Source organism: Pygocentrus nattereri, chromosome 2, assembly GCF_015220715.1.
Source record: "Pygocentrus nattereri isolate fPygNat1 chromosome 2, fPygNat1.pri, whole genome shotgun sequence".
Classification (NCBI taxonomy): Eukaryota; Metazoa; Chordata; class Actinopteri; order Characiformes; family Serrasalmidae; genus Pygocentrus; species Pygocentrus nattereri.
Genome location: NC_051212.1, coordinates 47,292,230 through 47,304,213, shown reverse-complemented (window position 1 = coordinate 47,304,213; position 11,984 = coordinate 47,292,230). Strand labels below are relative to the sequence as shown.

Here is an 11,984-nt window from a genome sequence, read left to right as displayed (position 1 = left end):
TGTAGCAGAGTGTGTTACAGCACGTCTGGTAGAGGAGCTTCAAGGAGCTCCCAGAATCAGCTTCAGTGGAAAAGTATCTGGTAATAAAACTCCAACAGTACTGAGTACCCTGTAGAAATGCGGTGGAACTTCTTAGCAAATCCATCATCTATCAGCATACACTCTTAAAAGATGCTCCTTCAAGGGTTCCACGAGTTCTATACTGAACCGTTTTCTTGCTTATGGGTCGTTCTACAGAAACGTCCACTTTTCTGTCTATCCATAGGTGTCACTGGTGTTACCAGTCCTCACTGGTGTTACACATAAGAAAGGTGACATTTTAAGGAAAAATGCTTTTTACTAAATGGTCGCTACAGAACATCAAACCACATGTTGTCCGTCATGGAATGTCCACTAAAATATGGAATTTTATCCATTTCTGTTCTATTTTTTCACAGTTAGCTAAGAATAAAGTCGGTCACACCAGTGACTTCAGCTAAAAGCTTCATATGAAATCATGAGCTGAATGAGAAAATCTCTGAGAACTGAAAGACAAAGTGGATTCACCATGTGCTTTTCTTCATAGATCCTCAGAAAACAGGTGAAAGGAAGTTGAGTGATGTCTTCAGTGTGATTTTTATTTCAAAATAAGATTTTTTGTAACGCACTAAGACCAGTGACACCCCAACTTTCAACCTGGGCACCCCACCTTTCATTATATATTTTATATTTATTTGGCATTTGTTTTCTTTCTGTCATTTAAATCATAGATTTTCATAGTCGTGTATAGATTATTGTAGTTAAAATAGCAGAAGGACATGTTTTTTCCTTCAAAATATGGCCTCAGCCATTACACATGACTAAGGACAAGCACTTCTAAGGTGCTTGGAATTCTGTATGATTGATTTTAAAACCAGTGTTGCTAAATTGATGGATCAAGAAGGTGTAATTGTTAAAATAACTTATAGTTTTAATTTAAAAATAAATAAACTTTAACCCTAACATGTTTTCCGGGTGTAATATATATGTGAACACTAGTGACACAACAATGGATGTTTCTGTAGAATGACCCTTACATGTTTTTGCGTGGTGAAATGGTTCTTCAGGTTGATGGGGAATGCGTTGTATATTGCTGTTATCGGAACAAAACCTTCTATCTCCAAAATGGCAATTTTAAAGGAGAAGGACAAAACCTACTTCACTTTTAATGGAAGTCAATGGAACCAGAATTTTTTCCAAGTCATTTTGGGCCATCTCTTTTGGTCCATCCATCATGAAATTTATCAATGTCAAGCTCACCAGGCACTTTGAGATTATGTCAAGAACTTAAAAACACCAAAAACGGAGGTACGAGATTTTGTTCCAACAGCAGCAAAACGCTTGAAAATGGTTCTGTATAGCACCAAACAGGGTTCTGCTATTTTTACAATGTCAAGCTCATAACAATAGAAGAACCTTTATAGAGCCATATACAGCACATTCTCCATCAGTTCACCATGCAAAGAACCGTGTGTTCATGGCTCTATATGGAACCAATGTTTTTACTAAAGAAGCCTTAAAGAATCATATTTTCAAGTGTGGAACTGAGGTTAGTTAGATCTCTTTTTGGGATCCTTTTGGTCTAAAACGAAAGCTAAAGCTCCCATATAAAAGATGTCCAGCAGTTCAGGAGCTCAACTAATAGAACAGAATGAAATTCTACCAATTTTTCCAAAATAGAGAAATGTGTCAGAATTGGCACATTAGGACGTTTTTAGATTTATGACTATTTTACCATTTTTGGCATTACATATAAAAACTCAGACACATGTCAGTTCACTGGTGGTTCTGGATACCAAATAAAATGGCTATATTTGAGTTGTAGAGATTGCAACCTCTGGTTTGTATCACCACTGCTGTAAAGAAATCTGACCGCTCTGAATGGCGCTGAAGACAAAATACTTACGTTCCTCGCAGATGCTATTTAGAAGTAAAGTAACATGAAAATTCTCACTGGAGTCCAAATCTGAAGTACATGAGAGTAAGTCAAGGTAAGACGTTGCTACCCACCTCGGCCTGTTTGAATCTGGGTCAGCTGCACTGTGCTGTTCTCTGCATTTGGTAGTGCTGTCTGTTGCTCTGCTCAGTCTCAGATACTCTGCTTCTTAGCTGTCGTGACTTATTATACAGTCGTTATATGTGTACGCTTCTGAATAAACTGGTTGAAGTGGGCGTTGGATGACTTCTGTTCATCTATTGGGTTTTCCCATTTTGTTTCTTCCTAATTGTTTCATTCCTCTTTTCAAGGGTGGAACTAAGGTTAGTTAGATCTCTTCTTGGGATCTTTTTGGTCTAAGCGATACACTAAAGCTCCAAAATAAGAGTTGTCCAGCAGTCCAGGAGCTCAAATAACAGAGCAGAATGAAATAAAAATATGAAAAAAAGAATTCCACCAATTTTTTGCAAATTCTTCAAAATTAAATCATTTTGATGCTGAACATGTAGGACATAAGGCAAAATAATGAAAAACATTGTCTCTAAGGTAAGACACTGCAGGTAAGCAGTTAGCTTGAAAAAGACAATGGATAGCATAGAAACCACCTGGGATGCAATAGTAATGGCCTAGAAATATCTTAGCAACCACCTGGGATACCATAACAAAAGCCTAGCAATGCCTTAGAAAACACCTGAGATACCATAACAACAGCCTACCTTAGTTAACACCTGAGATACCATGACAACGGCCTAGCAACACCATAGTAAACACTTGAGATACCATGACAATGGCCTGGCAACACCTTTGGGACCACCTGGAATACCATAACAACAGCCTAACAATACCTAAGCAAACACCTGGGCTACCATAGCATCCTTACAACATCTTAACAGCCACCTGGGACACCATACCTTAGCAACCACCTAATAACCACCAAGCAGTGTTCTAACAACAAGCTGGAATACTCTAGCAACCTTGTAGTAACATCATAGCAACTACTTGGAACTACTGTATAGATCCAATTAAGTCTGTAACTGCTTTAACTTTTGAAATGTCTTTTTCAAGCCAACTTAGTCTGTTCATAAAATTTCCCTTTTTTTTAGTTGCCAGTCAATTTGGGAAAACTTTGGGTCGTGCATTTATTACACTACAGGAAAATTCCTCAAGAATATATGAAAAAAACTTTAAGCCAAAAGCTCATCTCAGCCACAAAAAGTGTCTTAGTCATCAGGCAGCATGTCCAGAGCCATTTCATGTACTGGCTTTCTTTGGGGACGGTTTCAAAGGCGTCTGCAGACGTCTGGTTCCTATCACCGCCACTGTGAACCTTTCAGGCTCTGTAAGTTTCTCAAGAACAGAGCGTTTCACTTAAACCACTCTGAATGACTTGGTTTATGTCTCAGTGACAAAATTACACAGAATTCTTTGAGAAATCAGTGGAATTCCTCTTTAAAAACAAAGCACATATTGTTTGGCCTCTTAAAGAGGGGCAGGCGTCAATATAACTGGCCTTCTAAAGGTGTTAATCTTAAAGGTGCAAGATTTGAAAGGAAGCAAGAAGGAAAGAGAGACAGCTGTAAATGGCTACTGCGCCTCCTAATTGGATCCTTGTGTGTCCCAGGTTGAATTTCGGGCAGGTTGGCATTCCCACATAGTGGCGCTGGCTATAAATGTTCTTTTTTTCCCCTCCTGTGTGTTTATTTCTGCTCTGGTAAAAGGCAACTGGCCTCTCTCTCTCTCTCTCTCTCTCTCTCTCTCCCTGCTCTCAGTGCCGGCTTGGGCAGGGGAGGACTGCGCTCGTCCACTCATGGGCAGTTTTGGAGTTCCGCTGAGGAGCCGCGTTCATGGACTTGGCTAAAGAGTGGTGAGTTTATCACTGAGCACAAGTTGGAAATGTATAGTTGTTATTAATCCTCATTGCTGACAGGTTTATACCTGTGTTGGGTTGATATAGAACATTATAGTAATCATGAATTTTAAGCAATATTGTTTTTTATAAACGATCCAGCAGGACGGAATATGGAATTAAATGTATGTATATGGTGTGGATGTTTAAGTGGGTTTGTCCATGACATAGCTTAGTGCTCTGGACTGTACACTTCAATATAGGCGGGCATTATAAAGTCCTCACAAAGCTCTTATTAGGAGCTGCAAATGCTCATCACTACTCTGTTAAGGGGCAGTTTTTCTATTCAATTCTATTCTTTTCTGTTCAATAATTTAGGTGTAAACGAAGTCATTCAGAGTGGTTTAGTGTGAAATACTCCGTTCTAGGGAAACATACAAAAGCAGACGTGGCGGTGATAGGAACCAGACGTTTAAAAGTCATTTAAAAGCTAACTCAGAGGTCTGTTAGGTCTGATTTTAGGGTGAAGAGGTTCATGTAGGACATTCTAAGGCAAAGTAATACCCAAGAAAACATATTAACCCTTTCAAATCCCAGACTTATTACATACCAACACCTACTATTCAGTAACTACAGGGACTTTAATGCAAACTGTTTGAGCTACGGGCGGCACAGTGGCGTGGTGGGTAGCGCTGTTGCCTCACAGTACAGTGGGCCCGGGTTCGAGTCCCCAGCCGGGTGACCGTGGTCCTCTCTTTGGGAAGTTTGTATGTTCTCCCTGTGTCTGCTGGGATTTCCACGGGTTCTCTGTCCTGCCTTTTTCCTGCCTGCTTTCCACGGGTTCTCTGTCCTGCCTTTCGCCCAATGACAGCTGGGATAGGCTCCAGCATCTCCCGTGATCCCGAAGGAGAAGCGGCTTAGAAAATGTGTGTGTGCTTGAGCTGCACTGGTTCTTCAAGGAATCCTTAGCAAAGAAATTGGTTCTATATGGAACTATAAAGACTTGATAGAACCTCTCGCATGATTAAATGGTTCTTTGCATGGTGAAAGGGTTCTTCAGATTGATGGCGAATGTGTTGTATATGGTTCTAAATAGCACCAAAAAAAGGCTTCTTTTGTTTTTATTTACAAGCTTGTTATTGTAACAATAGCAGTACTATATAGTGTGGTGCTATGTAGAACCCTATTCATAAACCATCTACAACACATTCTCCGTCAATCTGAAGAACCCTTTCACCATGCAGAGAACCATTTAATCATGCAAGTTGTTCTAGAGTGCTCAGAGTTCTCTATAGAACCATTTTCTTTGCTAAAGAACCAAGACGTGTTGAAGAACTTTGCATTTTAAGTGTGTACTCTTGGCTTATAGCAGTGTGTGATAAAACTTTGGGTGGGCTAGTGGGCCCTGGCCATTTAAGGGGTTAAATATGTAATATAGCATAAGCAAAATAACATTATATATAATGTTCTTATTTTCTTACCAATACTTAAATAATAAATCATCAATTAGCCCTAAAGGCATTTGTAAACTTTGCTATATGCCATGTGTTCTTGGAGCTTTATCTAATGTCCTTATTTAAACATGGGATCTGCAAGAGCTTAACTGAGCTTATTAAATGAGCTTCTAGTCATTTTTCTCATTAAACTCTATTAGTAAAGTCTCAGCTGCATGTATTGATGTGCTAAAGATTATGATATATAATAGACAAATAAAAGTGTTGTGGAAAATTCTTAATTCAGCCTAAATGCTGCTTAATAAAGTAGGAATGAGCAGTCAGTTATTCTACTATGCTATCCCAGGTGGTTGCTAAGGTGTTGCTAATCCTTTGCTATGGTATTCCAGGTGGTTGCAAAGCTGTTGCTAGACTTTTGTTGTATTATCCCAGATGGTTGCTAAGTTGTTAAAAGGCTGATTCTGTGGTATTCCAGGTGGTTGCTGAAGTGTTGCAAGGCTTACTATGGTACCCCAGGTGGTTGCTAAGGTGTTGCTAGGCTGTCGCTATGTTTTTTCAGGTGGTTGCTAAAGTATTGTTAGGCCATTGCTATATGGTGTCCCATGCCATTGCTAAGGTGTTTCTAAAGCCATTGCCATGATATCCCAGACATGGTATCCCAGGTTGCTAAGGTGTTGCTAGGCAATTCCTGTGGTATCAATGACGTTGCTATTTTATCAAAGATGGTTGCTATAGTGTTGCAAGACAGTTGCTGAGATATTCCAGGTGGTTGCTAAGGTATTGATAGGCCTTTGCTATATGATATCCCAAGCAGTTGCTAAGGTGTTTCTATGGCTGTTGCCATGATATCCTCGGCAGGTGCTAGGGTGTTGCTAGCCCATTGTTGTGGTATTCATGTTGTTAGACCATTGCAGTAGTATTAGGTGATTGCTAAGATGTTGCTAAGCCGCTGCTATGGTTTCCCAGGTGGTTGCTAAGGTGCTGCTAGACTGTTACTATGTCATCCTACGTGGTTACTAATGTGTTGCTATGGCAATTCTATGGTATCCTTAGTGGTTGGTTAGGTGTTGCTGCTCAGTTGCTATGTAATTCAAGGTGGTTTCTATGGTGTTGCTAGACCATTGCTTTGTTGTTCTAGATAGTTGCTAAGATCACTGGTACGGTATTATAGGTGGTTGTTAAGGTGTTACACAGCACTCAATATATTATCCCAGATATACAGTATCCCAGGTGGTTGTTAGGTATTGCCAGGCTATTTCTGTGTTATATTAGGTGATTGCTAAGATTGCTTCTTGGTTCTAGCTTGAAGCCTACCTGTGAAAACAGTGCAAAAGAGCGAAGAAGATAACAAAGAGCCAACTTAGCCAACTTAGTAACATTTACTTCCAGCTACAAATGCAGTAAAATGCAGATATTGTGGTATAGTAGCCCATCATCAACCAAACATTCTGCCACTGCTTGTAAATATCAGTCAAATCTAAACATCCGTCCAATGCTATTAACGTTTTATAATCCAATATCAGCCGAAACCGATATGATCCCAATATCGTCATCCTTAATATCATTAACTGCATGTCCCAGCATTACTAACTGAGCATCATATCCCGTGGTCGGTTTCCTCCATCTTCCTGAATGCGTGACGCACAGTTCCAACACACTGGGTGGCATGAAGACAGAAACATGTTGCAGTGTTCCTGAAGTAGGATTTGCTGTCCCAGCACGTAACTTGTGCCCATCATCAACTGTGGCAGCTTTTCTGCAGAGTAATGGCTCAGCGCTTGCCTCAGGAATGACTTTACTGGAGTTTTCTCCCACATCCAGCTGACTGGAGACATACCGTAGAGTCCCATTTACAACATAAATAAACATCAACTGCATAGTGGGCTGTATGTTCAGGAAGAGTGGTCTTACCTGCGAGTTTGCGGACCTACAAGACGGCCTTTGTGTCTTTACAGCCAGTAGCTGTAGATTAGGTACTGTTAGTGTTAATAGGAGAAACTGCACATCAAGTAACAAGACCTGCTTTTTTATGTACACCCATTTTATTAGAAACACCTCATACTGCCATTCACTGGACACTTTCTGAGCTCCTACAATGCACCCACAAGACCCGGCAGAGACTAAAATAGGCTTTTATCCCCATCAGATAAGCAGCACTTAAAGCTTTCACCTTTGAAAATCAAGCTGCTTCAGATCTGAAAAGATCCGCAGTCATCCTTCCGCTGTGAGATGACAACTCAGCGCAATGGGTCTGAAAGGATGAGTCGCTGCCAAGAAGAACCTCACTGCGAAAAGGAGACGGACACATCAAACAAAGAAGCTGAACTGTGGACTGACCACCCCAGAGTCCAGACCTCAGCATCACTGAATGTGCTTGATCACTTGGACTGTGAGAAGCAAGAAATGTACCCAACTTCTAAGTCTGAACTTTGGAGGTGTGGAAAAATATCCCCACAGATTTCTTTGAAAAACTGAAAGCGAGTCTCCCGAAAAAGGAGACACACCGATCAGGCATAACATTATGACCATCTCCTTGTTTCTATGCTCCTCGTCCATTTTATCAGCTCCGCTTACTGTATAGGTGCACTTTGTAGTTCTACAGTTACAGACCCCATTCACCCTGTTCTTCAGTGGTCAGGAGCCCCATGGACCCTCACAGAGCAGGTACTATTTGGGTGGTGAGTCATTCTCGGCACTACAGTAACACTGACGTGGCGGTAGTGTGTTAGCACGTGTTGCACTGGTCTGAGTGGATCAGACAAAGCAGTGTTGCTGGAATGAACTATCAGCGGCCCTCTAACCTGTTCATCGTTAGTCAGTTTCTGACCACAGGACCACTGTTGTCCAAATACTATCTGGGCAGTGGATCATTCTCACCACCGCAGTGGCACTAACCTGGTAGTGTGTGTGCTGTTGCTGGAGTTCTACACATATCAGTGTCACTGCTAGATGACCCCCTAAAAATATCCAGCCAAGAGCAGCTCTGTGGTCAAAAATGGTCTCAACTGTACACCAGCAACGTGGCGAGGGTGTTAGATGTTAGATGATTGACATGATTTGAGCTCTTAGTGATCTTGTTTTTTTTGTTGGATTGTGTTTTTACAGGCATAAAAACAGAGGTAACATGTTCAAGGCACGATGGCATATCCTCTTACTGTTCCTCACTGGAGCAGTGAGGTCACAGGTGAATCCAGGTGAGAGCTAATACTAATAATTCACAGTCAGTGACAAATCTAGAACCTCCAAAAGGCCTCAAAGGTTTCTTTTTCCGTACAAATTTGGTCCCACCTATTGTAAATCAAAACATGATTAGTTCCACTCTTAGTTTCCAATTTTAATGATACATAATCATCTATGTTAGGCCTTTAGTTCAGCTCCTGAAGTCCTAACCAATGAGACAGCTCGCTTTTCTTTATCGACCCTAGAAAATACTGAGAAAAAATTCTGATTGGATCATTTTCCATTCAGCATTTTAGGAGTTTAATCCTTTTGGTTCTAAGCGATACTTAACAATGAAATAAGCGTATTACTTCAATACCTGCAGAGTTTAAATACAAGCCTGATTCCATTTAATAAAAATGAACTAAAAATGACAGACGTGTTTTTTAAGCTCCCAGGAATCATTATACTTTATATAAAGGCCAAGATGGCTCTGAAGATTCCTCTCTGGCCTAGACGATACATTTATGCTGGGAAGATTGCATTACAGGGCCCATATTCTACAATTCTTGTGCTACAGTAGCATTAAAGGAGAACTCCACCTAGTCTTTATGAAATTCTACACAATTAAATGGTTGAGATGTAAACAAAGTCATTCAGAGTGGTTTGATGTGAAATTTCGGTGCTCACAGTGGTGGTGATAGGTACCAGACATCTAAAGATTTGAATGCCTCTGAAAGCTCCCTCACAGAATGTTATTACATGAAATAGTTAGATATATGCTGCTTGATGTCTGACACACTGTTTTATGATAAGGTTTTATCTTAAAATTGAACTTAATCCATTTATTTGAATCCATTTATGGCAGAGGGGTACATGCATGTGAAATCAAGGGTGTTAACAGGGAGTTTGCTGCAGCATTAGCCTCTTCTCTTCTGGGAAGGCTTTTACGCTAGATGTTGGAACATTGCTGTGAGGATTTAATTGCATTCATACACAAGAGCATTATTGAGGTCAGGTACTGATGTTCTGGTTCACTCCAACTCATTGCAAAGGTATTGGACGGAGCTCCATCACTCCATTGAACAAAGTTCCTCTATCATATGGCCTAATGTAGGGGGGCTTTATACCCTTCTGGTGACCCGAGGCTCTTGTGTGTTGGAGTGAACGTGATCTGGTTCTCCAAACATGTACTCTTGGTGCTTACATTTGCACGGAAAAGTCCTTAACCTTCTAAGAATTTTGACTAGAAGAGGCCATTTGTCTATGCAGCTTTTTCAGTAGCGATGCTTTAGTGGTTTTCAGGGCCAGAGACTAGAACAGGGAGGTCATTCTCTCTGAGTTGGTGTGTAGAGGCTGCCCTGGGGGAGTCTAGTGTCTGTGTAACCTGCCAAGGCTAACAGGACCGGTGGGGTGACAGAGTTCTTCATTCATTCACTGCTCTTGGACTTTTCCAGCTCCTTCTCTTAGGACAGTCTGACTTGAGGGACTGTGAGTCGTCACCCACATATAAGTAGATGCTTCAACCATCTGCAGAGACTTACACTACCATTCAATCACAGTCAACATAAGACTCCTAATAACCACCTGGAAGACCACCAAAACTGTCAAACAATCAATCTGCTTCAGATCTGAAAACATCCACAGGTGTTTCTGTCCATCCTTCCAGTGTGAAAAGACGACTCAGTGCCGTGGGTCCGAAAGGACGTGTAGCTGTCAAGAAGAACCTCGCTGAGAAAAAGAGAGGGACACATCAAACAAAGAAGCTGAACAAACGGCCGACCGCCCCAGAGTCCAGACCTCAGCAATGTGTTTGGGATTACTTGGATTGTGAGAAGCAGTAAATGCAACCAACTTCAAAGACTGAAACGCTGGGTCAACAAAAGTGGATCACATTAGTGCTGCTGGAGTTTTTAACCACTGTGTCCACTCACTGTCCACTCTATTAGACACACCTTCTTTGTTGGTCTGTCAGAGACAGTAAGTCGTCTGCTGCTGCACAGTTTGTGTTGGTCATCCTCCAGTCCTTCATCAGTGGTCACAGGACGCTGTTGGCTGGATATTTTTGGTTGCTGAACTACTCTCAGTCCAGCAGCGACACTGAGGTGTTTAAAAACTCCAGCAGCACTGCTGTGTCTGATCCACTCGTACCAGCGCAACACACACTAACACACCAGCCACCATGTCAGTGTCACTGCATTGCTGAGAATGACCCACCACCCAAATAATACCTGCTCTATGGTGGTCCTGCGGGGCTAAACTTGATTTCATGGCTGTCAGGACTAAACTTCATATCTCTAAAATGGTAGTTTTACAGGAGAAGGAAAACAGAACTGTCATGTACATTGCGTCATGCATTGATATTTTAACCCACATGGCTATAAACGTGCTGTGAAAACATCTTTTCAGTGCCAAAATATTGATTTCACCTACAGAAGCTTCCACCTCCCGAAGCTCACCTCTCTTGGCCTCCCTTGCCTGGTGTATAAAGGCCCTCTGTCTCCATATAGAGGCCTCCTGGAAGGGGCTGGGTGGTATTTGGGTATTTACTTTTGGGGTGTGGATCCAAGCAGCAGAGCCTGCCTATTCACCTTCGTCCTGAAAGCTCCTGGAGAGCAGCTACAGCTTATTTCACAGCTAAAACAAACCCACCCGTTTTACTTCACCTCTCATATTAAAGGAGTAGCAAATAGTCAGATTTATACAGTTTGCCATCCAACCCCAGATGTAGCCCATCAGCCATGACATGTTTAACATCTGAAGTCAGATTCTGGACAAAGTTTATGCTTTAAGCTGGCAACTAAGTCTGTTTTTAAGCATATGATATCATTTTGTCTATTATGATTGGTAACAGTGTATCAGGCAGCCTCATAAACCACCAAGGCAAGCCTATTTAGATTACTTTACAATGTAGTGCAACTTGAAGTAAGTTTGCATGATGCTAATTGGTGGGGTATAAGCTTCCATTACTTGTTAGCTACATTAGCCTCATCTCTCTAGTGCAAAACTAAAGACTAATTATCTAGTCTAACTGACTTCAGAGATCATCCTTCATCATTTTTACCCCTTAATGTTCCAGGCTTATTACATACTAAGGCTTATTATTCAGTTATTACAATGACTTCAATGCATACTAATGGAGCTTTCCTTAGGTTATAGAAGTGTGTAATAAAACCTTTGGCCTGCTGGCAAGACCATGGCTTGGTAAGGGGTTCGTTTCCAGGCCTCTTTTTTGGGGCTCCTGGGTTCCTGCGTCTTAGGAGCAGGCCTCCTTTGTGGGGCTTCTGTGGTCCAGCATCTTAGGAGCAGGCCTCCGTTTTGGGGCTCCAGGGCTCCAGCAAAGTAGAAGCAGGCCACCTTTTTGGGGCTCCTGGGCTCCAGCAACTTAGAAGAAGGCCTCATTTTTGGGGATCCTGGGGTCCAGCATCTTAGGAGCAGGTCTTCTAAAATGCTTTGTGGGCTAAAATGCCCATAAAGCCATGATCTGTCCCTGCTCTGAGGTGCTCTGAGGTGGTCAGTCCATTGTTCTGAGAACACCAACAGCTTTTTGGTGGTCTACTAGGTCTTGCAG

General features: G+C 41.6%; 1 protein-coding gene across 1 annotated transcript in view; it reads left to right on the top strand.

The window, feature by feature from the left end:
- The first annotated feature begins 3,747 nt into the window (after positions 1-3,747).
- ddr2b (discoidin domain receptor tyrosine kinase 2b) overlaps positions 3,748-11,984 on the top strand; it is a 29,092-nt gene continuing 20,855 nt past the window's right edge. Inside the window, exons 1-2 of the mRNA XM_037530871.1 lie at positions 3,748-3,818; positions 8,360-8,448. Of these exons, the coding sequence (XP_037386768.1) occupies positions 3,799-3,818; positions 8,360-8,448 (109 nt within the window). The 5' untranslated portion in view covers positions 3,748-3,798. The remainder of the gene's footprint in view (positions 3,819-8,359; positions 8,449-11,984) is intronic.